The sequence below is a fragment of the Alexandromys fortis genome, unplaced genomic scaffold (assembly GCF_014885135.2).
Source record: "Alexandromys fortis isolate MF-2015 unplaced genomic scaffold, M_Fortis_MF-2015_v1.1 scaffold_143, whole genome shotgun sequence".
In the NCBI taxonomy this organism is placed as follows: Eukaryota; Metazoa; Chordata; class Mammalia; order Rodentia; family Cricetidae; genus Alexandromys; species Alexandromys fortis.
Window position 1 is genome coordinate 553,044 of NW_026068044.1, and position 27,484 is coordinate 580,527.

General features: G+C 47.2%; 1 protein-coding gene and 1 long non-coding RNA gene across 9 annotated transcripts; one reads left to right on the top strand and one right to left on the bottom strand.

The window, feature by feature from the left end:
* Positions 1-4,093: 4,093 nt before the first annotated feature.
* Positions 4,094-14,815, bottom strand: LOC126516037 (uncharacterized). Of its 4 annotated transcripts, none has more exons than XR_007595993.1 (3): positions 13,262-14,183; positions 4,492-5,520; positions 4,094-4,314 (listed from the first exon to the last, which is right to left on the bottom strand). It is a non-coding gene; the product is annotated as an uncharacterized lncRNA (long non-coding RNA). The 4 variants fall into 4 exon arrangements; XR_007595992.1 differs by lacking the exon at positions 4,094-4,314 and having other exon boundaries at positions 4,343-4,958; positions 5,048-5,520; positions 13,262-14,198; XR_007595994.1 differs by lacking the exon at positions 4,094-4,314 and having other exon boundaries at positions 4,343-5,520; positions 13,465-14,815.
* Tgif1 (TGFB induced factor homeobox 1) lies at positions 12,800-22,570 on the top strand. Of its 5 annotated transcripts, none has more exons than XM_050166177.1 (3): positions 12,800-13,056; positions 20,363-20,589; positions 21,501-22,570. In XM_050166177.1, the coding sequence occupies exons 1-3, from the start codon at positions 12,999-13,001 to the stop codon at positions 22,074-22,076; spliced, it is 861 nt and encodes a 286-aa protein (XP_050022134.1). In that variant the 5' UTR covers positions 12,800-12,998; the 3' UTR covers positions 22,077-22,570. The 5 variants fall into 5 exon arrangements, with proteins under 5 accessions (XP_050022134.1, XP_050022138.1, XP_050022135.1 ...); XM_050166181.1 differs by lacking the exon at positions 12,800-13,056 and adding an exon at positions 14,851-15,306; XM_050166178.1 differs by lacking the exon at positions 12,800-13,056 and adding an exon at positions 15,374-15,738.
* Positions 22,571-27,484: the final 4,914 nt, after the last annotated feature.

The following is a 27,484-nucleotide window of genomic DNA, read 5'->3' on the forward strand; positions in this document are numbered from 1 at the left end:
GAGACCCGGAAGCAATGATGGTCCAGTAGCAATGAACCAGCCTTGAGCCCAACTCAGCGTCGATAAATGAGGCCCTTTTCCACCGAGAATAGCCAGGGCTGGAACAGAGAAAATGTAACAAGCCCCTGAAACAGTAAGAAAATCTAAGAATCGTAGAGACGGAGGAGGGAACCAGTTTAGGGAGCTTTTGGCTCCTGGATGCTGCAGGGGAAGAGGGAGTCATCGTCCTCACCGTGAACCCTCTGGGGGCGTCTACCAGTTTCAACCAGTAGTTCCTTCGCCCAAGGTCACACTGTGATTAAACTCAGTGGCTTGAGGGGCTGGAGGGAGGGATGGCTCAGAGGTTAAGAGCAGGTGTTGCTCTTGGAGAGGATCCAAGTTTCCTTCTTAACACTCACCTAGTGACCTACAGCCATCCTAACTGCAGCTCCAAGGGATCCAATGCCCTCTTCTGGTCTCTGTGGGTACCAGGCACACATGGAACACATGCACACATTCAGGCAAAACACTCATATACATAAAACTTATAAAATCTACAAAAAAAAGGACATGAACGTGAAAAATGGACTTGTGGAGGAGAGGAGGGATTGAAGAGGGGGAGACGAGAGAGGAGGGGGGAGTAAGCAGAATGTATCCATGCACTGTATAGATGAAATTGCCTATAAATTTAATTTTTAAAAAAGCCAGTATGTCTAACTCCCTCTGGGTAAATCTGAGAATTTTTACACTAATACTAATAATGGGCGATTAAGGCACTAAATGAACCAGATTCCAAACATCTGTAAGTAAAGGAACCAATAGAATCAACTGGAGGGGACGCTCTTTCCGCTGTAGAACACAGCAGAGAAATGGAGAAGAAACGGCGGGGTAGGGAAGCACAGGATGAAGGTTTGGAAGACTGGACGTCTTCCTGTTTTGATACATTTGATAGATTTATCAACCATAAGGTAGAAATAACACCCACAGTGGAGAGTTTGGGGGGGCATCATCAACCATGTGACCCAGATCAACAAAAGAAGCAATGCTGAAATCACGTGTTACTTGGCACCTGCACTGAGAAGGGTATAAAGTCACTTTTGAATGTGACTGTCAGAAACAAACAGCTTCGATCTCAGTGTGACAGCAGACAATACCAAACTGCGAACTCTAAAACAGCGGTCTTTGCTTTAAAAAAAAAAAAAAAAAGGCCAAGGCTACTAAAGACAATTGCAGAGTAACCAGGTTAAAAAAAAAAAAAAAGCCAGAGAAGCCAGGGGGTGGTAGCACTCGCCTTTAATCCGAACACTTGGGAGGCAGAGGCAGGTGGATCTCCGAGTTGATGAAGTGAATTCCAGGACAGCCAGGGCTACACAGAGAAAACCTGTATCAAAGAAAGAAAGGACGAAAGGAAGGAAAGACGAGCCAGCCAGAGAGGTTAACCAAACCCAACCAATGTCTGATCCTCATTTGAATTGAGGAAAGCTTGTTTCTAGTGAAGGACATTATCTGACAAGTAGAAAACTATAAACAGCCGGTGTGTTAGATAACACTTCTCAGCTGTGCTCACTTCTACCATGTAAGGAGATGCCCTTGTCCTTAGGACACACACTGAGGTCTGTAGGGGCCAATGGGCAACGGCTCTGCAATACACGATCACATGACTCAAGGGAAATAAAATACAGGTGTATGGGAAAGGGTTGTGTGGGGCTGGAGAAACAGCTTGGTGGTTAAGAGAACTTGCTGCTTTTCTAGAGGATCCTGTTCAGTTCCCAGCGCCCGCACTGGGGGGTTCACAGCTGCTTATAAGCCCAGCTCTACTGGATCTGGTGACCTCTCTTGGCCGCCTCAGGCGCCTATGCCGCCCACGCCTGCACAAAATCTAATTGGTCTTAATAATAAAAATCCCAGAGTCCGATATAGGGGCTAATGCTGAGAGATCAGAGAAGCAGAGCAGAAGACCACTAGAGAGTCTTCTTTAGAGGCAGGAAGGGGAGAAAAGCAGTCATGCGTGTGCACGTATATGGATATAAATTCATGTGTGAATGTGTGAAAAATCGTGACTCGAACTGTAGCGTCTGGGTGGTGAAGAGTATATTGGATTTCTTTGTTTTTGTTTTGTTTTTTCAAGACGGGGTTTCTCTGTAGCTTTAGAGCCTATCTGGAATTAGATTGGGAAAACCAGGCTGGCCTCAAGCTCACAGAGATCAGCCTGCCTCTGCCTCCCGAGTGTTGGGATTAAAGGCATGTGTCACCATCGCCCGGCTTCCGGCTGATTTCTTTATACTATTCTTAAATTTCCCTGTAAGGCTGAAATTATATTAACATTAAAAATTATGAGCCGGAGGTCAGGCATGGTGGTGTACATCTTTAATCCCAGATATCAGGAGGCAGAGGCAGGTGGAAGATCTGAGTTCCAGGCCAGCCGGGGCTGTACAGTGAGATCCTGTCTCCAAAAATTTTAAAAATATTACGGATTAACATAACAGTCTATACTCTGGCTGAGCCTGGCCTGAAGTGGCTTCGTCTTCTTATTAAGGTGGCACACCTACTCACTACAGAATAGGCCATGGCTGTGGTAGCTGCACAGCACTGAATACACCTGCCTCAACCCTGCGTTCTTTGTAATCTCTTTCCATTTACTGAATGGCCCCTCTGGGGTGGGGCGATGACTTGATGGGCGGACAAAAGGACTTGGTGCGCAAGCCTGACCTAATTCGACCCCCAGAACCCACACTAACGCAGTGGCGGGTAGCCCTAATCCCAGCACTCCTGCAGAGAGGTGGGAGATGGGGACAAGAGAATCGGCCCAAAGCTTGCAGACCACGTAGCCTGGAGTAGAAACGACAGGAGAGACTGTCCCAGAAACAAGGTGGAGGGAGAGAAAAGACTCCTAAGCCGTCCCACTCCAACCACGTGCCTGAAGGACCCCTTCTCCATATCTGTGTGTGTGTATGTGTGTGTGTGTTTTTTTCAGAAAAAAAGGGAGGGAGGAAGGGAGGGAGATAAAGGCTTTTGTCTTTTTTAAAGCATTTATTTGTTTGAGAGCATCTCCATGCCCACTTAAACAAAATGAGACAAAATAAAATTTTCTTCCCTAGTTGCTTCCTGTGGAGGATTTGGTCACAGTGACTATCCAATTTCCAGCACCAGAAAAAAAAAAAAAAAAGGCATGTAAAGCGCGAATGTGTTTCATCAGACAACAGAGCAAAGCCGGACGGAATGGGCACAGTGTGCCAGCTGCCAGCAGAAAGAATGGAAATGGGCATCTAAGAACAAACCTGTCCCGAGGAGGAATGCCACCGCTTTACTGGCCTAAATAATGGGCAACTAGAAGCATTGAAGTCCCAACTAAGGACAAAATGTAATTGTTCTCTCTGAACAAAAAGTTTAACCGCAGAAGCAGAAAACACCTAGAAAAAGACAATGGAGTGCTTAATTCTGGGACTGCCTAACCCTATTGAAAGTGAGCCATTTTGGCCGCAGAAGTTCAGAGCTACTGATCAGGCAAGCTAGGACATTAATGATAAGTGCGGAGCCAGAAGTGATAGGATGTCTGGGATTTATATCAAATAATAAAAGAAGAAAGTGTGAGGATGTGGAGGAAGGAAGACAGACAGCTCAAAAGTCAATAGCTCTTGGGTTGGTAGTGTAGCTCAGTGGGCAGGGCACTAGCCCAATGACCCCTGGTCCCCGTTCCCACCTAAGCGGAGAACCAGGCGTGGTGTTGCATGCCTGTAACCCCTGTACTCTGCAGGTTCAGACAGGAGGACTGTCAAAGCCAGTGTCTGTCCGTCTGGGTTACGTAGTGAATTCCCAGTCGGTCCTGAGCTAGAGAGTGAGAAAAAGAAAACTACCCATAATAAAAAGTTTGAAAGCAAACAAAACCTGGCTGGGAACGACAAAATCATTGTATCTGAGAGATCACTCCTCTATCTTCAGGGTTTCCTAAAAATAAGATGGGTGGTTGGCTTTAGAAATGGTTCGGCGGTTCCGAGCTCGGGCTGCACTCCTAGCGGCGGGATAACCGAGCTCCAGAGGACCCAAAGTCCTGCTCTGGCCTCTGAGGGCACCAGGCGCACACGTGATACATAGACACATAGGCAAGACACCCATACACATAGAAAATAACTTTTTTAATAATAATAAAGAAAGGTTTTGGACTGGAGAGATGGTTCAGTGATTCGCTGGCTAAGATGTACCGCTCTTGCAGAGGTTCCAAGTTCAGTTCCCAGCATGCATCATGGGAGGCTCCTGAGTGCTGTCTCCAAGGACAACAGCTTCACTTTTGTGCGTGTACCCACACATAAGCACATAGTTAAAAGAAAATGTAACTTACTTTGTAAATCAAAAAAAAAAAAAAAAAAAAAAAAAAAAAAAAAAAAAAAAAAAAGAAAGAAAGAAAGGAAAGGATTTCTTGTCTTTAAGAATAGTACCCATGCCTCAGCTCCTCAGATCGCCGGGGTTGAGCTGCGCGTTTCCGAAAGAGAGCGGGTCAAAAAGATTTGCGCCTACCTGGACCTCGCTGATTGGGCTGCCAGTTGCAGATCTGTGTTCAAGATGAGTGGACTAGGTGAGAGCTCCTTGGATCCGCTGGCCACTGAGTCTCGGAAACAAACACCATTGCCATGTGATGCTGCAGGGCAGGGTCTTGCCTACGGTGGTGAAAAGCGGAGACAGGAGGAGGAGAGCAAATACAAGAACCGGCTGAGCTGACACCTGCACATCTTAGCGGTGCTGACAATTTCAACGCCAAACCAGATAAATACGCGATTTTAAAGGACGCAGTGAGACAGGTACATCAAGGAAAAACTGTTTCCAGCGATGGTGATGCTCAGACAGCTGACGTGTCTTCTACGGGACAGGCGGTCACTGGTAAAGATTCTTTCGGACGGCTTTTACTACAGGCATTGGGCAGTTTTCGTTTTGCGGTGGATCGACGGGGCAGCATCGTATTTGCGTCAGAAAATAGCACGCAGTATCTGCAGTACAAGCAAGAGGACCTAGTTAACACAAGTGTCTACAGCATTTTACCCGGGGAAGGGAGGAAAGGACTTCCTTCAACACTTACCCAAATCGATAGTTAATGGAGTGAGTTTCTTGGACTAATGAGGCCCAGAGACAAAAAGCCATCCCTGTATACTGATGAAAACACGATATTTTGAAAGACATGAATACCAGTCCTGAAGCTCCCAGGGATAGGAAACACCGCAGTTCTTGGCCCGCCCTGTCTCAGCTTCCAGCTCCGTTGGAAGCAGGGCAAGACTAGCAGTGCTGTGCAATCTGCGCGGCACACCGGGTAACTACAGGGGAAAGGGCCTTCCTGCCAAGTCTGGGAGCCTTGGTACCAGGCGTGACCTTTCAGGAAAGATTGTCGATATAGATACAAACTCACTCAGATCTTCCATGAGGCCTGGCGTTGATGACACCATCCAAAAGTGTATCCCGAGATTCTTCAGTCAGAACGTTGGGCATTCACGGTCCCAGAAGCGTCACTATTCGAGTCCATGCTGAGACCCCATCGCTTCTCGTTGGTGGATGGAGCTATCGCGAGGGCGGAGACAAAAAAGCGGTCTTTTCAGAAATCCTGGACCGAACGATCCAATGATCGTCATGGCTTCCTCTCCACCCACTTTCTTCAGAGGTGATGTCACTAAATGTACCCACACACTCCGGACGCTTTGCTGTTGATATGCAAAGCGAGAAAAGGCAGGAAAGTTGTTGGGTTCCATGAAGTGAATTGAGAGTCTTAGAAATGTTTTAAGGTTATATTTTTTTATCTAAAAGCTAGTATTTTTCCACTAAATAATTGCTTCCTGGGTAAGGCTAGGGTGTGGGGTGTGTGGAGGAGGAGGGCGAGGGTGGTGGTGTGTTGGGGAAATGGTGGATACCTCGTTACCTTTTATTCTAGTGGCATAGTTACATTGCTTCTAGGAACTGAATTGAGAATAAAAATAAAAAAGAATGGTACATATGTATTTTATGTACTCTTTGTATTAGAGGGCTTTCAAAATGAAAACTAAAATGAACTATGCCAATCCTTGTACATCAAATATAGTAAATAATATGGAACAGATGTCAGAGTTTTAAAATCCAGTTTATTGAGGTTGGAGTGTAGCCCAGTGGTCAGTGTTTGCCTAGCACGGGGAAGTCCCAGGTTCAACATTTATCCATGTAGCTTGGAAGGGACCAAGCATTCCTCTTTCAAGAAAATACGAAGGGCGGATGGTGGTGGCAGTACTCCGGAAACAGAGGCAGGCGGATCTCTGGGAGCCTGCCCTACAGAGCGAGTTCCAGGACAGCCAAGGCTACACAGAGAAAACCCTGTCTCGAAAAACCAAAAGAGAAAGAAAAATGAAGAAATTGCCTTGGCTTCCGGAGAACACCTGCGCAGACAATCGGTCACCCCCATTTACAAGCACACGGCTGGACTGGAATGCCTTCGATTAACCGCGGTCCCGTCTTTCGAGGAGTATGCTCCTGTACTAATTCATTCTCGATGAAAACGACCCAGCCCTGTCTTCACACGTCATAATGCTTGGCCTATAAAAACGATCTGCATCAAGATAAAGGTGTTTAATTCTTCTCGCATCGGGTCTCCTACTCCCAGTATTTGTTCTCGTTTCGGGTAAGGGATGATGAAGAATTTGTTTTCCAAGCCATCAGGACTTCAGACAGCTAATGATTATCCACCACTGGCCCTTGGAGAGAGAAGCTGACTGGAGAGCCTCAAACACATCAGAGTCCCATCCCAGACGTCGCTCAAGAGGTTGTGCAAATCTAACAAGAACCAGACGCACACGTCTAGTAGCTAGAGACTGGTGCATATCATGCAATTCATAGACGGATGGCTACTCAGCCGTTACAGTGACAAGATGGTTTGTCATAGGCCCCACTCCAACCTTCCATCTCATATCACCCCCAGAGGTAGCCAGCCTTAACGTTCTCTCGACATTCATCCCAAAATACGCAGCCATTCAAAAATTTTTATGCAAAACGATCACACTGTTTTTACTGGGTGTATATGTGTGTTTGTGTGTATGTGTGTGTACAGACAGTTACGGGCCATATGGTGAAGCACACACATAATGGCAGTTTTATAAGACTGAATAGACTTGCCAGATGTGGTGGTACACACCTTTAATCCCAGCACCTGAAAGACAGAGGTGGATGGCCTGGCCTATGTAATGAGTTCCAGACCATCCAGGGGTACACAGGGAGAGCTGTTCTTAAAAAAGCAAAGCAAAACAAAACAAAAACAAAAGTGGCCTAGTGACATCATATCCATTTTGGATAAGAACACTGAACAATGCCTGCATAATAAAATCACCTGACAACCTGTTTCAGAACGTATTAGCATTGTTAATTGATGAGTCAGGCGGGTTTCCTCTATCCTGTAATAATATATTGACAGCATATTATGTCTTTTCCTGTGTTTTTTAGTCATTTGGATTCTTTTCGCTAATTATTTTTGTAAACTTCTAACCTGTAGATGCGTTTGTCAAACTTTGGAAATATTTGTATGTGTGTGTGTACATGCAAGTGCCCGACAGCCTGAGGTGGCAGAAGAGGGCATCAGATTCCATGGGGCTGGACTTAGGTGGTTTTGAGCCGTCTGATAAAGGTGCTAAGAACTGAACCAGGTCCTCCTCGAGGCAAGAGCAGTCGCCCACCCAGGCATCTCTCCGGCCCTGGTCTCGTTTAACACCAGGTTGTTCTTACAGCTGCATGACTTCTTCTTGAACTAAGTCTGTGTCTCACGTGTGCTCTCATTTACTCTGCCTTCCTTGCGTTTGAGAAAATGGACAAACCAAACTGCTTTCTGACAACAAGCCCATGCTGTCTTGACCTCAAGTGTGAACCACCTCAGCCTCCTGAGTGCTGGGATTAGGGGATGATGTGTATGCCTGGCCCTGCTTTTAAAAACATTCTGGATTTTTCCTTCTATCCAACATACTGCTGAATGGCTCAGTAGTAGATCAAGAGCTTGCCGGTGAGTTGGTGGCCCGAGTTCCGTCTCTGGGACCCGCGAAAAAATGGGAAAGGAGAGCCAGTCCACAAGGCTGTCTTGTCACACGTTCCTCCCGTAGCCTTCACCTACATGATAGAAATACATACAGATTTCTATCTCTGTAATTCTGGGTTCTGATTTGGAAGGCTTTCCTTACTCCAACATCATACATTTCACATAAAGAACGAGGCATAACCTCTTTCTAGGGCACAATCCACCTCTCTAGCAGCACCTTTAGAGCACACTGCTGTGCATTTAAAAAAAAAATCTCTTTTCAGGGATTGGGAGAGGGGATAGCCCTGGCTGTCCTGAAACTTGCTATGTAGACCAGGCTGGCCTCGAACTCAGATATCCACCTGCTTCTGCCTCTCAGGTGCTGGGACTAAAGTCACGTGCCACCACTGCCCAGTTCCAGCTTTATTTTAACTAACACCCCCTTTGCTGATTTCCCTGAGCTGTAACACTGGCTGCCGATTAAAACACTAAACGGAAAAACAGTTGCCTGGGTTTCATCCAGGATCTACAGATCCAGTTCCGTGCCAGCCTTCGCTCATTCCCCAACCCCTAAAGATACCATAGAAGAATTTGGCAAAAGGGGCCAGCAAAATGGCTCATTTGGTTAAAGCAGTTGCTATGCAAGCCTGATCTACCTCACACGGTGGGAGAACCAACTCCTGAGAAAACTCCCCTGACTTCTGCATGATATAACGTGTAGCAGGTGCATATTCTCTTTCTCTCTCTTCCTCCTTCCCTCTCCGCACCCCACAATAACAAAATTTCTTAAGAAAAGTAAAATGGGGGGGCTGGAGAGATGGCTCAGTGGTTAAGAGCAGTGCCTGCTCTTCCAAAGGTCCTGAGTTCAATTCCCAGCAACCACATGGTGGCTCACAACCATCTGTAATGGGGTCTGGTGCCCTCTTCTGGCCTGCAGACATACACACAGACAGAATATTGTATAGATAATAAATAAATATTTAAAAAAAAAGACGAAATAAAGAAAAGTAAAATGGGGCTATGATTATGAATAGGCAAGATGACAAACGTATAATCCACACACGAGCTGATCCTTGTGAACACAGAAATGCGAACATAAGGGAGAAAACAAGAGGTGCAGGCCCGGAGAGACAGATTTTCAGGGCGGAGAGCACTTTGCTCTTCAGAGAAGTCAAGCTCGGTTCTGAACACTCCAGCTATGCCTGACAGGAGCCGGTGACCCACCTCCAGTGGGGACAATGCCACTTCTTCTGGCCTCTGAGGTGAACCTGCACTTGTGTGCATGCCCTCCCCCAGATACATAAATAATCAAAACATAAATCTTTAAAAAAAAGTAGGTGCGACTTAGTTTTATCTAAGAGACAGACCAACAGGAAAATGGCAGCTTCAGCGTTGGCAAGGCTGCAGGAAAGAGTGGGATTTTAGCTGAGGGAGGACTTGGAGGACACCTTGGCGCTATCTGGTGGAACTCTGAGCACACGTGAGATTTTAGACCCCTACAGGTAATTCGCCCATGGGTCCCCAAAGCTCTACTACCTAACAATCGTTGATTCTCCCCAGTGTGCCCCAGTGCAAACTCCTTCTCCTGACACCTATGCTCTATGCTCATTAAACAGTTCCATTTAAGGACAATCACATGCCCACCACTGAGATGATTGTTAAGCAAGGAAAAAAGCAAAGCTCAGAGTATCGGTATTGGCTATTAGCTCATGATCCCAGGGAAGTCATCCTGCAGGACAAATCAGTTCCGCTAGGTTTTCATTTATAATGGGAATGAGGGTCTGAACCCCGGGCACCTAGGACGGGTTTTCAACCTGTGGGTCAGGACCCTTTGGGGGCCTAATGATCTTTTCAGAGGGGCCACATATCAGATATTTATATTATGATTCATAACAGCAGCAAAATTAGTAATGAAGTAGCAGTGAAACAGTTGTATGGTATGGGGTCACCCTAACATGAAGAACCGTATTAAAGGGTCACAGCATTAGGAAGGTTGAGAACCACTGACTTAGGAGGAAGAGGCAGTGATTTCTGTGAGTTCAAGGCCAGCCCAGTCTACGTACCGAGTTCCAGGCCAGCCAAGGCTACACAATGAAACCGTTGCAACAAATAATAAAAAGGTTTTCTATATCTGAGTTTGAATAGTTCTACATTGTTTGAATTTTGTTCTTCTTTGTTTGCTTATTCTTTTACTTCATTTTGTTTTTGTTTTTACAAGACAGAGTTTCTCTGAACAGCCCTGACTGTCCTGAAACTTGCTTTGTAGACCAGGCTGGCCTCAAACTCACACAGCTCCACCTGCCTGTACCTCCTGAGTTCTGGGATTAAATGCGTGCACCACCACCACCAGGCTTGCTTATTTTAAAAAGCCGGTATTAGGGGCTGGAGAGATGACTCAGTAGTTTAAAACATCTGTTGCTCTTGCAGAGGACTGGGGTCCAGTTGCCAGCACCCATAACTCCATTTCCTAGGGATCAAACACCCTTTTCTGACCTCTTACGGGCACCAGATATACACATCATGCACATATATGTAATCAGGAAGACACTCATAAAATAAATAAATCTAAACAACAAACCAAAAAAAAAACCAAAAAAACAAAAACAAAAACAACACAGTGGTAGAGTACTTACTTCCTAAGCATGTATGAAGCCAGGAGTTCCATTACGAGAATGTTAAAGAATAAAAGGAAGAGAGAAGGGACCGTGGAGATGGCTCAGTGGCTAAAAATATTCACTATGCAAACATGAAGACTTGAGTTCGAATCCTCCCACCTACATAAAAGCAAGGTCCAGTTGCAGGACCCTGAGTTGGGTCGATCCAGAGAGCAGACTGCAGAACCCTCAGGCTTTGAGTTAAAGAAGGGAATCTGTCTCAAGGGACCAAAGCTGAAAGAGGCAGAGGAAGACACTAGCTCTTGCTTCTCAATGTGACACCCGTGTACCCCCACCCCACATATACACAAACGGAAGAGTGAACAGAAACCGTGCAAAAAAACAGGTGGGGTGAAAATCTAGTAACTTCCAGCATTGAGATCTTGGGTGTCTCTGATCTTAGGTCAAATTCCGACCTGCCAGAAAGACAGGAATTTCTTGAGAGCCAGGCAACAGATGCCCAATACCTTGTTTTATGTCTTTTAGCTATGCTATAATTGGATGTGTTGTTCAAGTTATCTTGATTTTAAGAAAAATATAATTTATACAATAATTTGGATATTAATGGGAACATTTAAATGTCTCAGAAACTATGAAGCACAATGAAGATACAGGATGTTGAAAGTCACCAGGACACGGGAGGCAGAGGTACGCGGATCTCTGTTTGAGGCCAGCCTGGTCTACAGAGTGAGTTCTAGGATAGCCAGGGCTACGCGTAGAAACCCTGCCTCACCCCCGCCACCCCCCAAAAACAGCTGTTGAAACTAAAGTAGATTAAGACTGGGCTCAATGAGTTGGTTCTTTGTTCTGTCCCCCGGAGGCCAAAGGCCATCATCAGAGGAAAACCAAGATCTCATCCCAAAGGCAGTAAGAGATAGTTTATTCTGAGCCAGATTGGAAAGTGATCGTGGCCTGGGAAACCCGAGTTTGGGTGGACCCCAGAGACATGGTCCACCACGGAAGTTATCATGTAAACTGTTCATCCACTGGTGAGGCAAGTCAGAGCAGGGCAAGGAAAAAGTCTCGGATGCCACAGAGTTGGTGGGAGCTGCCGGTCGGTTAAGTGATTATCTTCTAAAGGTTTTAACTGATAGCCCAAAGAGGCAGGTTAGACGCGGAGTAGGCGATGAATGACTGGGGCTGGGACTTGAGATAGATCAGGACAATTGGGCTCTGCATATCCCAGCTCTCCCCAACCAGACATTCTAATCTGGCAACCAGTCCACACGAACCACACTGTGTGGCTTTTTCAGGGAACTTCAGTCCAAATCACCCAGGTAAATAAAAGTGACTTCCACTGTGGAATGAGAATGAGTGGTGTGTGTGTGTGTGTGTGTGTGTGTGTGTGTGTGTATGTGTGCGGACTAACTAGAAAGTGCTCAAAAGCAAAAGCAGCCCTGACAGCTGCCTATACCTGAAGAAGAGAATTACCTGATAATGTTGATAAGCTCACAAGATGGCTGGCCCTTGAAAAGACAATGACTAGCGTGCCCCCCCACCCTCCCCCACCCCCGCCCAGATCTGAGCTGTGACGATTGCAGGTCCCCTGTGCAGTGTTTGGAGCCCAACCTACACATTTTATAAATATCAGCCCTTGCTGGGCTCCAAGCAAGAGATCCGATGACCACGTGAGTCAGCCGTCCCCCAACCCCGGGCCAGCACCTGATGGCAATCACACCCAAGCAATGGTCCAGACGAACAACTCCATCACTTGACAGGCCTAGTACCAATAATAACAAACTTGTTGCTACCGGCCTCTTCTCTCGGCTTTCCCAAGTTTGTGCCATTTGAATCTCTGCCTGCTCAGGGTCTGCAGACCAGGAAAATTATCTTTTAACAACTCTGCTTGGCTTCAGGCACCAAACGGGACTGCGTGAACGGCAAAGAAGATGAATAAATAACAAATAGTGGTGGAAAACGTCTGTCGCTAGCCTGTGAGAGCACAAGGCCACCGCTCGGTTGTACTTAAGCAATTCGATGAAAAGGCATTTTTAAAAATCCATTAAATAACACGTGGCAGCAACTACTAACCCAAAGTCAATTGAATCAGTGACGCGGAAGAGGCCCCGAGACTTTCAGAGTGACACAGCCAGAACTGAAGCTCGTCTTTCTGCAGACAGCGGATAAAATATATATATTGCTGGTGTTACAAGCTCGAGCTGGGGGGTGGGGTGAGGGTGGGGGTGTCGTTTCCCTTTTCTGTAGCTGTGCAGAGCGGATGCACACTGTCCTGCAGGAATGCGAAGCTCCTAACGAGCTCCGCTCCGGCCGCAGCGGGGGAAGGGGCGGGGGAGGGGCACCATAAGGCTCCAGCTGATCTCAGAATCCGGCCAGCGCGCTCCCCGCTTCCTAACGGCCTCGAAATGATTTACACGAGCAGAAGGTGTGCCTTGGCGGGGTCCAGCTGGCCTTCGCGTCACGGTGAGTTTTATTCTGCGTTTTTTTTTTGTTTTTTTTTTTTGGCCCTTCCCGTGCTCGTTTGAAAGAGGCTTCTACTACTTCTCCCCACCCCTCCCGCCGCTCAGCCCTGTAAAGTTTGTTTTCAAACCGCTAAACCCGGTTTCCATTTCGGCTGCCTGCGGATCGCATTCGTGAGCCAGGCTGACTTGGAGAAAAGAAAAGCTACCTTTTGTGTACATAATGAGAGCCGCCGCGTGGGCGCGGGTAACCGCCGGGAAAGGAGCGTTTCGGCCTCGCGCTGCCGCGGCTGGGTTTAGCCGACCCGAGGCGGGTCCCGTGGAGTGGCCCCGTAGCCACGGTCCCAAGTTAGCAAACAGAGCGACTAGGCAGTCCCCGCCGGGCCCGAACCGGACTCTTCCTGCCACTCACGCGGTCCAGCTCCTCCTCCTCCTCGCGTCTTTCTTCCCTCCTCTCCAGAGTCCCCAGCGGATGTGAGCCACCAATCCCAGCCACAAACAACCCTTCAAAACCAGACAGAGGCGGCCCTCCAAACGGGCGGCCCCCACCCCGCATCACATCAGTCCCGCACCGGGGCGCAGCAGCTGAGTCACCGCCGGCCAGGTCCCGGAAAGCTCTGCGACCCGGGCAGTTTGCAGAGGGGGGGTTGCCAGTCGCTGGGTTCTCTCGGTCTCCCCAGACACGGTCCTACAACCGCCTTCTGCTTTAATTTCCGCGCGTGCACTCTGCAAACCACCGGGGAGCGCGCGGGGTGCGGTGGGGGGTAGGGCAGCTTTAAGGTCCCTGCCTCTCAGTGACGCTTCCCGCAGTTGGTTCATTTTGGAAAAAAGTATCCCAAGCTTCCTTAACTCTGGGTTTTAACGCACTCCCCTGAGGGGTTGTCTTTGGGAAGGGGGCGCGGCGAAGGCACGCGTTAATTTCCAACGTAATCGTAAACAGACTCCAAAGTCTAGCGGGTCATTCTGTGGCCGCCTTAGTGTGTGACTCGGCTTTAACCTTGTTTTCTCCGGGACGTCTCCTCCCGCCGGATCTCCACCGAGGTCACAAAACCAGAACAGCCACAGAGTCGAAACTGGAGACAGACACGGGCGCTGACGTCGCTGCTCGGCTTATTTACGTTTGGGGTTTTTCTTTTTTCTTTTATTTTTTTTTTTTTTTTTAAGTAATGGGGAAAGTCTTCTGTGACATGTGACAGTTGGTTTGCTGCCTTTTTTTTTTTTTTTTTTTTTAAACTAATGGGCATAGGTGAAAACTAGACCCAGAAGTGCGGACATGCGCATCTTGAAATCAGCCAAAACAGCATCTGGGTTGTATTTGGGGCGGGGGTGGAGGGGATTCATAGTTGAACTCCTATTGGAGCTTTCCTCTCAAGCAAAATAAACCAATAGGAACGAGTGTGTACTTAATGGCTAGTTTCTGTTTGAAATACTGAAGGGTGAAGGGGGTATCCTACGGTAGGGATTGTAGCCCACAAAGTTAGACACTGTTTACCGAAACGGACGAGCAGCCCCGGCGTGGTCAACCCTTTTCTACAAAGGTGGGCGGCGGGGGGGGGGGATTGTAGCGGGGCACACACGCGCCCCAGTCATCCCCAAGCCCAGACGTTTAAAGACCACGTGAGCATGACAAGTGTCTATTCCCAACGTGTTAGATTTCGAAACCGTCTTGCAATCCAATCCGGAACTCAGAGCCTGGGGGAACAGACGTTCGCCTAGGGTGCTTAAGTTTGTGTCTCATCTCCCCCCCCCCGCCCTCCACTCCCACCCCCGCGCCCTTCACCTCCACACACACCTCCCACTGTCAAGAAGAGTCCACGAGGAGAAGGGTGCGCCGCGCCCGCGTGTCAATGGCAGCTGCGCCTACTGGAAGAAGTTGGTTCTTGTCCGGAATACTTTTCCTCCGGTGCCCCACCCCTTGAATCAGCAGCCGCTGCCTCTTGCGGCTGGAGCAGGGACAAGTGGAGTTTGGGGCAGCTGTCAAAAACAAGGGTGGGGGTGTCTTTTCTTCTCTGGGATGGACCGGAGTGAAGGAGGAGGTGTCCTTAACTCTCTCCCCATCGGTTGCAAACTAAAAGCACTTTTCGCCCCGGGAGGAAAGGCCCCGGAGGAGAAACCGGTGTGGCCGCCGAGGTCTGAGGGATGTGGACGGCGTTAGCGCTCCAGGCAGGCAGGCATGACCCTGTTTCTGGGCTCCGCCACCCCAGAGAGGGACCAGTGACCGCGGCCCCCCGGATCAGGGCTGTTGAGCTGGAAGGTGCGGGGGAGGGGCAGAGGAGAGGCTGGGCGGGCGGGGGACTGGGCGGGCGGCTGGGGGCGGAGGCAGGACCTCCTGTACCTTCCCTCTGCTCTCTCACTCTGACAGCGCCGAGGTGCGCGGAGTGGAGCGGGAAACAAAGGAGTTGAGTAGGGAGGGGAGTGAGTTGGGCCAGAGAGAGCCCCCGGCTGGCTGCCAGAAGATCCTGGCTGGAGGAAGCCCAAGTGTCACTTGAATTCCAACCCAGGAGTCGGCGCCTGGGACCCAAGCACCTTGTGTAGCAATAGTGGCTGGAATACTCTTCTGTAAGTTACCGGAGCGCCAGTAAAGGAGGATCATCGCCCGCCCCCCCGCCACTCCGACTGCTGGCCCCTAGAAACCCCAGCTTAACCTCTCGCTGGGACGGGAGTTCCAGAATGAAAAGCAAAAAGGGTAAGGTTGCGGCGGGCTGTGAGCACCCGGGGCTTCAGTGCGGGACATGTGCGGGCCGTGCTGGATCGGGGGACACTGACTTGGTGGACTTTTCCGCCCAGTGGCACCCGGGCCGGAGAAGTGGCCGATCTCTTTGTTGAGGCTGTGTCTCGAATGGCAGTTGCTGTTCTTTTCCTTCTAGACACAACACGAGGGGCTGTTGTGGGGAACAGCCTCACCACGCTGCTGGCACGTTGTCAAGAAACACGCTCGGAGCCTTGTTTGTGCGCCTCCAAGTTTCATTGTCTTCACTGACACCCCATGCTCGATCCAGCCGCCGCGTGGTCTCTAGTGCTGTTTTCTGGGACGGGGTGTGGGTTGGGTGTCTAAGGGGCCCCTCACACCTCGCTTTTCCCTGTGGGGGGTCGTTGGCTCATTCCAGCCACCTTACCTTTTGTCTAAAAGTTCGGTTCCGGGTGCTCTCACTCCCCCAGACCACGGTACTGTTTTTTAGGGATGTGGTTGGTTTTTATTTTTATTTTTTCACTATCAAAAGAATGTGATCCAGGACCCACACATCATTCTAGGGCGAGGGAAGCAGGACTTTTAAGATGACTAGCTTCTAAAAGTTTTCCCACGATGAATTTAGCACAGCCTGAGCTGTTAGAACACTAGGACCATGCAGTCAAGATGTGTTCAAGTGTGACAAGCAGGCTTGGTTGTAAGTGCAGAGAGCGAAACTGTCATTGTTTCCACCGAGCTTTACAACTAAAACTTGCCGTCAGTCTGGTTTAAAAACAAAATACACAGGGGAGAGGGGAAAAAAACCCGAAAGGTCAAAAGCCTGTGAAGTCCCTTTTGACGCTAACTTTGGAATCCCTGTCTGGGAGGTCCCTCGAGTGTTCAGTCGTGGACTAGAGTTGGCTTTTCTGTTGTGATTTATGTGGGGTGGTTCAAAACAGAAGTTAATCGCTTGGGGAAGCTGGCGCTGGGGGGGGGGGGGGGGGCGCTGCTGCGCATGCCCAAGAGCTTCCTCGAGTTTGTTACTCCACATTCTTTCAGACCCAGACCGCCACTGCAGTTCCAACGACTGCAGTTCCAACGGAACACAGTTACGGTGGCCACCTCCCGTACGCAGACACCCCGGGGTTCCTCCCCGCTCTCTCCCTTATAGAGTGTGCTGATGTAATTCCGTAGGAGACCCTGAAACATACGGAGCTCATGAAGACCCCGGGTGCTTGGTTAAGTAGGCCGCCTTGCCCATCTCCATCCCGGTATAGCGAGAGCTTGGGCGCTTAGAGTTGGAAGAGTGTAGCTGAGCTTTGGGGAAGGCTTCGGGATCCTCTGCAGAGTCGTGTCACTCTGACGAGACTGACAGATGTAGACCTGGTGGGAGGTGTTGTGTTCCAGTAGCAGCTACATGAGGTGTTTTGGTTTTGAGTGGTTCTCGGTGCGGTGCGGAATGCGAAGCCGGGATTCCGTGGGTGGGGAGGGGGACCAGCTACTAGCCTCTTCCTTCTTGGGTGTCCCCTTCCTTAGATGCAAGGTCTGGGGAAAACATCAGAGGTCCCCAGCCCAGAGCGCGTGGGTCCCGCAAGTCAGTCCCCAACTCGTGGAAACAATGAGCGGTGACGTGTTGGAGGGGAAACTTTGCGGCAGCCGCTTCAGAGCTTATGGTGGAGCCACTGCGGAGGTTGCTCGGGCTCCTTTCCCTTTTTAGGTTTCCCCAGCACATGGTCTGAATGGGGGCAGAACCCTTAGGCAGTGAGCCCCATTGTTCCAGCTTGGTTGCTAACTTGTACAGTAGGGGTTGAAGGGGTTGAAGAACTCCCCAAGAACAAAAGCTGCTTGCTCTCCTCCGGCTCCTCCCTCTACTGCGAGCCTCTACAGCCCTGCCTTCCCACTGCCGGAGACTACCTGGAAGGGGAGGGCAAGCTTTCCTTGTCCTTGGGCCAGGACTGCTTAAACCTGCCCGCCTATTGTGTGTCTTAGGAAAGTCTGAACATCTTTCAACTTCAGAACAAAGACTGATCTGATAATAAAGTGCCTTCGTAGAAAGCTGAGACAGCCCGAAAGAGCTCCCAAAATGGCTTCGGAACTGGCTGGGAGAAGGCTCGGCTAGGAAACCCCCAAGTGTCCTCACGGGGTCTCCAAGCCCCTTTGAATCAGTTTAGGGCCGTGCTGCGCGCTGTGGATTTAGTGACTTGGGTGTGAAGTTCCATCCGAGTTACTTGTCCAAAGGGGAGACTTGTTAAGTTTGTTTATCCTTAAACTTTTCCTTTGATCTTTCCCTACATTCTTTTTCTAGTCTCCATTAGATCTTTAAAACCCAAGCTCTCCCCCCCCCCCCCAACCTTGTTTCAGAGGTTCAGAAAAAGAAAGTGAAGAAGCAAGATTTGCTTCTTAGAGCCATGGGATCCACAGGCCATCTTGTGGCTTTCTGAACAACATTTCCTTGTATGTGGGTAGAGTAAGAGGCTTGTGATTCTGTCCCACACCCACCTCTCTCCCTCCCCAACCGCATTTTTTTTCTTTTTTTTTCCTTTTTTTTTTTTTTTCAAAAAGTGTAAGCAAAGCGAGACTATTGGAAACAAGTCCTGACCGGGAAACTTTTCAAAGGCTCTGTTACAGTAGGAAATGAGTAAGGAGGAAAAAAGCCTGTGTTTTTCCAAGCCGAGCCACAATCGGGAGCGAGTTTTAATGAAAACAGCCCTGACAGTAGCAAACGTGGTCTAGCAACGCTGAACACATCAGCTGGCCCGCCCAAGGCACCAAGTCTTAAACTTCCTGTTCCTTCAGCCTTTGTGCATGCTTTGGAAATGTTTGTAAAGAAGGCTTGATTTTCTTTTTCTTTCTTTCTTTCTTTCTTTCTTTCTTTCTTTCTTTCTTTCTCTCTCTTTCTTTCTTTCTCCTCCCTCCCCCTCCTTTTCCCCTCCTTCCTTCCTACCTTTTTTTTTTCTTTCTCAAATGAACAGGGGCGGCAGTTTGGTGTTGCTTAACTGAAACCTGCTTTGTGTCCTTAGACCTATTCTGAAAGATCATGCATGCTTTTTGTCAAACTCGAGTGATCAGATGAAAGGGCAGGCTTTAGGGGTTTTTTGTTTCAAGCACTTTGTTATTACCAATTTACAGTTGGGAATTAACTGCTCAATGAGCGAGTTTCACACTTTTTCCCCTCCTAGATTTAAAAAGAGGGGGGCAGGGAATAGAGTGCCTGGCTTTTCTGAAGTTGGGGGAGTTGAAGCAAATTGCTTTATTCAAATGCTGTTAGTTACCCAATTAACCTGACATGTTTAAGAGTGAGATTTCCTTGGTTATCAAAGCAAATGTGAATCAGGAACTCATTTATAGTCGAAGGTGGTTTTTTAAAACGGTTTTTCACCCAAATTTCAATATGGGACTTCTAAATGTTCTCAAATTCTGTACAATGAAAGTGCTTTCGTTCTTAAAAATTGCCCTTTCTTTAGAGTTTTTTTTTCTCTCGAAGCATTAATTGCATTTTTAAGAAGGGACACTTGAATTGCATGGCAGTTAAAAATGGAGGGTTCTTGTGGTTTATTATGGCAGTTTGTTAAGCCTTAAGCTACAGTGAATTTGCAAAATCATCTGCCTCTTTTGTTAGAACTTGCTTTTACTTTGTCTGGGGGATTTGGGCTTTTCCTGTAGGAATGCCTTCTAGCACCTTCTGCCCCCTGCAGGCAAAGCTAAAAATGTGTCAACAAAGTCAGTCTGCTCCTGGTTGTAAAATAAATTCCTTTAAAATTTATGGAGTTGATGTTTCACTGTGAAGAATATTCTGTTTTTATTTCCTAGATCAATAAGAGAACTCAATTAAGTTCAAAACTCAAAAAAGCTATACAAAACTCAGAAAAGATACATTTTTGCAAACTTTCCCCTCAAATAGAAAGTTTCATATATTATAAACTTTACATTGCCTGACTTTTAGATTTAAAAGCAATTACTAGCATTTGTTAGATTAAACGTCTTAAGGTTCAAAATGACGCTAAAATGTCTGTAAAAGTCATGCTGGCCTGAATTTTCATTGGACTGTGATTTAAATATTCTGTAGGAATTCTTAACATTTCTGGTAGGATTAAAGCATTTACCACCAAAATGGTTTCCTCTGTGGGTTGCATATTCAATTTTCTTTGTCATGTAAGAATTAAAAACTGATGGGCAGGGTAGCATTCTAGGTTCATATCTAATTGACAGCGTCGGGGCCATCGAAGTACATAAAAATGTGCAGTGCTTGCTTCACAGCAAATCTTTCACAAAAGAAGAGAAGCATTCTCAACCTTAATCACTGGATAGTGTCTCTAGGTAGCAGTGACCTCAAAGACAAGGTTGTGGGATACATTCCCCTTCCTATTTCAAGTGTGAAGACGTCTTACTCCCTTTGAGTGCAAGTTGGCTTTTCTAAGCATCATGTTAGAAAAAAAAAAAGTTTCATCTCAATTGGGTATAGCAAGAAAGACTCTGAGAATTTTGTTGGTTGAGTGCCTGCCCCATGACAGTGGTAGTCTGACTGCTTCTCCAGATCTTTCTATGGAGACCCTGGCTCAGACAGGGGATGGTGTAAGCAAGTGAGCTCTGAGGTGGTAGCCCTGCTGGTGACAGTCAGTGACGTGGCCTTGTCCTCTCGCAGGCCTTGTTGCGGCTTCTGGCAGCGAGACTGAGGATGAAGACAGCATGGATAGTCCCCTGGACCTGTCCTCTTCAGCGGCCTCTGGCAAGAGAAGGAGGAGAGGCAACTTGCCCAAGGAGTCTGTTCAGATCCTGCGGGACTGGCTGTATGAACACAGATACAACGCGTATCCCTCCGAGCAAGAGAAAGCCCTGCTCTCCCAGCAGACACACCTGTCCACACTGCAGGTAAGCTGAAAAGCTAAAGGTTAGCGCCAGGACTTCACCCCTGCACTGCTGGGCTTCTACCACCAAGCCTCCCCCCTAACGCGTGCATACGCTTGTTTTATTTATCATCAAACACTTTCTAGCATTCCCGTGTGTCATTTCATTAAGCTCTCCCCTCGTCTAGAGAAAGCGAGAAACAGAACCTTTCCATTTCAAACTTCATAGTGTGAAAAGCTAATAATTGGCTATTTATAGAGGACAGAAACACTTGGCACCAGTCGGTCAGGAAGCATTTCCTTCAGTGCCTGAAAGAGCCTATGCAATGTGTATTGAAAAGGAGGTTAAACCTTACTCTATTGCCCAGGAAACTGGTTTGATATTTAAACAAGGACAGACCTCAGTGAGGTAATTCGTGTTATGTCTGTTGACACAGTCATTTGAACGGAGAGAAATCAGTTACTGGGGGGTGTGGCCTCTTTTATACAGGAAAAGCTTTCCTGTAGTTGATTAACTTAAATGCTAGGGCAGTAGGTAGTAGGTTGAAGCAGACTTAAAGGTGAACCTTCCTTAAAGTTATTTTCAAGTACTTGAGATCTTATGCCTTTCCCTTGGTCCTGAAAGGGATTATGGATGATGATACAACCATAGCAAATTTGTCCTCAGGGCAGGCTGACTCCTCTTGAATGCCTTGCAATAACTTGTAAGTCCCTCATGGCTGTTGTTGGGTTCCTCACCTGCTAGGCAAATGTCCTACCATCGTTTGAACCACCTCCTTAGTCCCAGATAAGCCTTTTATGCCTCCTTTAACTCAGAGAGAGAGAGAGGAGAGAGAGAGAGAGAGAGGTCAGTTAGGCACCCAACACAGGATGTTTTTCAGAACCTGTTTGTCGCATGCACAGAGAAAGTATTGAAGCAGATCCCTGTGATTTCAGGTCTGTAACTGGTTCATCAACGCCCGCCGCAGGCTCCTCCCTGACATGCTGAGAAAGGATGGCAAAGATCCAAATCAGTTCACAATTTCCCGCCGTGGGGCCAAGATTTCAGAAGCTAGTTCTGTGGAAGCTGCCATGGGTATCAAAAACTTCATGCCGGCTCTAGACGAGAGCCCGTTTCATTCCTGCACAGCTGGACCCAACCCAACCCTAGGGAGGCCAGTGTCTCCCAAGCCTTCCTCCCCAGGATCCATCTTGGCTCGCCCATCAGTGATCTGCCATACCACTGTGACTGCAATGAAAGATGGCCCTTTCTCTCTCTGTCAGCCGGTTGGTGTGGGACAGAGCACAGACGTACAGCAAATAACAGCCAGCAGCTTCACAGACACCTCTCTCGTGTACCCTGAGGACACTTGCAAATCTGGACCGAGTCCAAACCCTCAGAGCGGCCTTTTCAACACTCCTCCCCCTACTCCGCCGGACCTCAACCAGGATTTTAGCGGATTCCAGCTCCTAGTGGATGTTGCACTCAAACGAGCGGCAGAGATGGAGCTGCAGGCCAAACTCACAGCTTAACCCTTCTTCATCCGAAACAGTTCTCCACAATACGGTCCTGACTGTCAGAGTGATGGCAAGAGATGCATTATTTTATATATTTTTCTATGAATATTTGCACATGGGATTGCTCAAACGAAGCTTCCTGTTACTAAGATGTCTTCAATGGAATGCAGCCATTCATTCCAAGAACTACAAACTAAAGCTACTGTAGAAACCGAGGGTTTTCTTTTAAAAATGTTTCTTGGTAGATTTTTTCATAATGTGAGATGTTCCCAATATCATGTGATCTTCTCCCCACTCTTTTTTTTTTTTTTGATGTTTTTTTCCAGACTGTGCAATACTTAGAAGCCGTAGCGTCTTTCTATTTCCATGTGGAACAGAATTCCCACATACAGTCTAGTAAATACATTTTCAGTTTTGTTTTTTTTTTTTTATTTTAAGATTCAGGCAAGTATGAATCTAGTTGTTGGATATCTTTTCACGATGTAATAAAGTATTTTCTTTAAAAGTTATTGCCACGAGGAGTACTTTCTTGAAGGAAGCATTTAGAGCCCGGCAGGAATACCGTACACCCACGAGCAGGAAGTGGGGGGGCAGGGAGGAGTGTGACTTCGAGGTGTGTGTCACTGCTTTGAAGAGCCGTGGACAACAAACCAGTATGAATAAACAGGATGTGTGATATTTACTCTTGATTGGAGGCGGAGCTGGCCCTTCAGTCTTTGCGTAGATTGGCAAATTGCACCGAGGTACCAGCATTTAAGTATCAGACATCACTACACACATCAGTAGTGAGCCGCTGCATCTCTCAGACAGGCCCACATTAAATGAAAGGCTTCAAGAAACTGATCATAGCTTAATTTTTCACAAGTAAACAGTACAAGCAATTTTCATGTCTTTCTAGTATTAATTCTGGTGATACAGGTGGTACAGGCTTTTGCATCTGCACATAGCACTCCTTTGTGGAGCGGTCACCTTTGACACGCTTTTAAAGCGTTTTCCAGGATGACGGCATGCCCGGGAAAGTGCTGGCTCTGATGATAACTCTGAGTTTATGAAGCTTTCCAGGGTCATAAGTTTGAAAAACTGGTGCCATGTACAAGTGGAGTTTGTTGGGACAGGAAATTCCTTACACTTACAAAGCCTGGCTGGTCAGAAGGGAGTTTGGTCCTGCTCCTCTCGGTTGTCACATACCACAGAACTGTTCTGACAAAGTCATGCTTAGTGTGAAGTTCCTTTGTTGCTAAAGCCCTGTCCACTGTCCCACGGCCTGAACTGTCCAAAGTCTGAGGGTGCATCACCGGGCTTCTCTGTGGCGGTCTCAAACAGGAGCAAATTCTCACACAGTGAAGTTTACCTAAGTGTGAACGTGGCTGCTATAGAAAACGATGCACTCCAAAGGTTTCTCTGTAAGCAAAACAGACAAAACTTGACAGTGGCCAGCCTAGAAGTATAACAAAATGAAGAAAAAGTCTTCCAGCCAGTGGGGTTCTGTCAGATGGCTGCCTGGCCATAGGACGAACGAATTGAAGGTGGTTAAAGAATCGTGCTTATGTCAGAGCTGGAACAAAGGTCACACTAACTTTGCTTTAAATCCAACCGCCTCTCCATGTTATGGTGTTATTCTCATTAAAAGACAGCGAAAAGAACCCCAAAACTAAAGCTGGGGAGGGAGGTAGCTCAGGACTAGAGTACACAAGGCCAGGCCAAAAAATGGCAAGGTTAAGGGTCAACGAGACCTGAAGCCCACGTTTTATGCGGTTTTCCTCATTTGCACTCTATAGATCCTACAATCGCTGATGTAGAGTGACTATAAGCCATTGTGTGGAAATGTGTAACTCAAAAGCTTGTATTTCAGCTGGGCATGATGTCACACCTGTAACCCAGCCTCAAAACAGGAGAATCATAAGCTTGGAGCAATCCAGGGTCGCTTTGTTTTGTTTGGCTTTGTTTTTTGCTATCTCATAGGGTGTATATAATCGGGTCTCTGGTCTGCCTTAGTCTCTTTGCACAGAATGTATTTCCAGCACCATGGCCAGCTATCTGTTGATAGTCTGTGTCTGTCCGTTTTTCCCTCCTTTGTATTCCTCCATTTTTGCCTTATTTTTGGTTTAATTAGTATTATCCAGTATTTTGTCTTTAGTTTGTTTGAGTAGTGAACTATACTGTATATTTGTTGTATTTTTAGAGACAGTAGATTGACTCTGAACTACATCCATCTGTGTCTACCTCCCAAGTTCTGGAATCAAAGGCATTCACCACTGCACCCAGCTGTACTGCTAATTTTGCGTGGATATTGCAGGGATTACAACGTTCATCTTTAGTTTATTGAAGTCTCTAGTAAGGTCTGTCCACCTAATCTGATTTTCTCTTTTGTGTCTGTCACAATGAACATGGATCTGTATATAGGGAACTCAACAATACAGATAGAAGTTTGGCTTAAAAAAACAAAAACAAAAAGACCTTGAGCTTGGCCTGGCTTGGTAGACTATGCCTTTAGTCCTGGCACTAGGGAGGCAGAGGCAGGATGATCATCGTGAGTTCCAAGCCTGCCAGGGCTCCATAGTGAGACCCTCTCTGAAAACATAAACTTTGTGGGGAAACCCAAAAAAAAATATATATAATAATACTGGTTTAGCCTTTCCAGAGCCTTCCGTTCTTTCCTGTAGATTCAGTGACAGCTAGTGTCCTTCTAGGCTGGGGGAAGCTCCTACAGGAGTGTAGTGTGAAATGATCCAGCGGGAACCCAAACCCGGGTAACCATAGTTCAGGGCTCAGGCTCCCCTGGAGAGGATATTTTGTTTTTTTATTGAACTTCATTTCACATTTGTCTTGGCAGGATGCTTTCCCTGACGGAGAGTTTTAGGTTGGTACTTGTCTTCCCTTGGCGTGGATAAGGCACAGACGGCCTCTGTCCCCATTCCTCTGGAGGAGACACCGGCTGCCATTTCTTTGGCTTCTGCAATGGGGTGTATTTCCTTAGCTGTGTTGTTCTGGAACTGCAGTAGTTCAGCCTCAATGTGATTAGCTGGGGTTTTCTTCTGTTTTCATTCGGTTTTGTTGCTCGCTTTGCTTTGTATTGTCTTGTTGGAGTTTATTGAACATCTTAGATGTGTAAGTAAAATTAGGGAAGTTTTGTCCATTAGGTTTGTTGGTTTGTTTTTTGTTTTGTTTTGTTCTATTTTGTTTTTCAAGACAGGGCTTCTCCATAGCCTTGGCTGGTCATTTGTTTTTAAAATACATTTTCTATTTTCTTCTCTTCGAAAATGCCAATAAACTTATACTAGATCACCTGAGATTGCCTAACATGTTTATGAGATTTATATATCCACTATATTTCAAATTCAGCTTATTCTCTATCTTCAGCCTGCTCTTGGGTCTATCTCAGGTCTTTTTTATTTACATATAGATTCCCATTCGCTGGAGATAGAACCCATGGCTCATCCATGCTCTCTCTGCAGGTACCTTACCACTGAGCTACACCCGAGACTCCCATCCGATTCTTTGTTTTGAGACAAGGTCTCACCTTGTAGACCAGGCTGGCCTGGAACCTGAAGTGATCTTCCTGCTTGTTTCCCGAGTGCTGGTATTAAAGGCGTACACCATCACACCCTACCTTAGTCTTATTTTTGAAAACTCATCTCTGTTCTACTGTGACCATTGGCTTATTATTTATGTGTAAGCAGTTTCTTTATCTGTTTTACTTTCTATTTGTGACGTGTATGTAGGTCAGAGATTGACATCAATCTTCATTAATTGATTGACAATTGTTCTCAATCCCTTTATGTTTTATTAACTGAGCAGGGTTTCTTCCTGAACCCTTCCTTACCCCGAGGCTCATGGGCCCGAGTGCTTGGATTACAAGTGAGCCACCATGCCCGCCATGCCCACCTCGCTTTCACGGTGGGTACAGGGTTCTGAGCTTCTGTGCTCACACTTGCATGGCACGAGCTCTATGCCCAGGCCCTCACAGGCTGTTCATTATCACAGCCTTAAAGCACGTGTCTGCCAGCTGTACTGTGTCATGATAGACCAAGTCTCTGTTGGCAGCCTTTGCTTCAGTAGGGGTCAGCTCTGGGGGGCCAGTAATTTTTTTTTTTTTTTTTTTTTCAAGACAGGGTTTCTCTGTGGTTTTGGAGCCTGTCCTGGAACTAGCTCTGTAGACCAGGCTGGTCTCGAACTCACAGAGATCCGCCTGCCTCTGCCTCCCAAGTGCTGGGATTAAAGGCGTGCGCCACCGTCGCCCGGCTTTTCCCAGACATTTTAAACCAAGAAGGATGCAGTTAGTATTCAGCCGTTGCTAGTGTGTGAAGAACGGAGGTTATCACGAGTCCATCTTTAAATTACCTCCTCTTAATTGAGACAGTCTTCCAGTTTCTACCGCCTTTGCTCACCCTTTGTTCAACTATTTTGAGGAGGGGGGTATTTATATATAAAATAGTTCCAGCTGGTCTCCCGACCCACTATCCTTAAACTCAGCTCCCTGGTCCGACGCTAGGATTATGCAGGTTTGTGCCACCAGCTCTTTGTTAAATATTTGTTTCTAGTTTGTAGTTGTTAACCTCGAATGCTGTTGGTCTAGAGAAGACTTCCCCATGCTGGACATTAGAATGTTACTGTCCCTTTAAACTCAAAATCAGCAGGCGAGGAAGGAGTTAAATATCTCAGGCCTGCTTAGACAAATTCTCCTGTCTCAGCCTCGTTATTAGTTGTCCACCACCACGCCCAGTTTAAATTTTTTTTTAAGGTTTATTTTATGCCTATAAGTGTTTTGCCTGTATGCCTGGAGTCCCAGGATTTCAGAAGAGGGTGTTGGATCTCCTAGAACTAGAGTTACAGGCGGCAACAGTAAGACATGGCATGGATGCAGGGAACTACGCTCAGGACGCTCTCTTAACTGAGCTGTTTCTTCAGCCCCCCCCCTCCGTACATCACTTTTTTTATGTGTTGGCGGAGATGTTGGTGTTCCAAAAACGGTTCTTCTGTGTAGCCCTGGCCATCTTGAAATTCCCGCTGCAGACCAGGCTGACTTCACACTCACAGAGACCCATCTGTCTCTGCCTCTGAGTACTGGGTCACCGCTCCCAGCTACCTAAGTCACTTACTTGAATATTAGAATCACCTTGAAAATTTTCAAAACTATTTTGGCCAGGGGCTGGGAACTTTTTTTTATTTATTTACATGTTAAAAAAGCTATTTATTATATTTTATAGCTCGTCTGGGAACTCTGCCCTGCTTAATTCTTAAATTTCCCTCAGTTTCTTGAGACACTGTCACATGTAGCCTAGATTGGCTTGGAGCAGAGGAGGCAGGCTCACCCTGCACTCAGCACCAAACCCAGAGCCGTGCGCTGGTTCTGCACTGTTCTACCGAGCTAAGGCCCCCAACCCTGTTCCTCTTCTCTCTCTCTCTCTCTCTCTCTCTCTCTC

What these genes read in the sequence shown, in the direction of transcription:
- Tgif1 (XM_050166181.1), top strand. Translation starts at nt 15,192, where the DNA reads ATGTGGACGGCGTTAGCGCTCCAGGCAGGCAGGCATGACCCTGTTTCT. An exon ending in CAGGGCTGTTGAGCTGGAAG is followed by an intron (nt 15,307 to 20,362) that starts GTGCGGGGGAGG and finishes GTCCTCTCGCAG; the next exon opens with GCCTTGTTGCGGCTTCTGGC. An exon ending in CACACCTGTCCACACTGCAG is followed by an intron (nt 20,590 to 21,500) that starts GTAAGCTGAAAA and finishes CTGTGATTTCAG; the next exon opens with GTCTGTAACTGGTTCATCAA.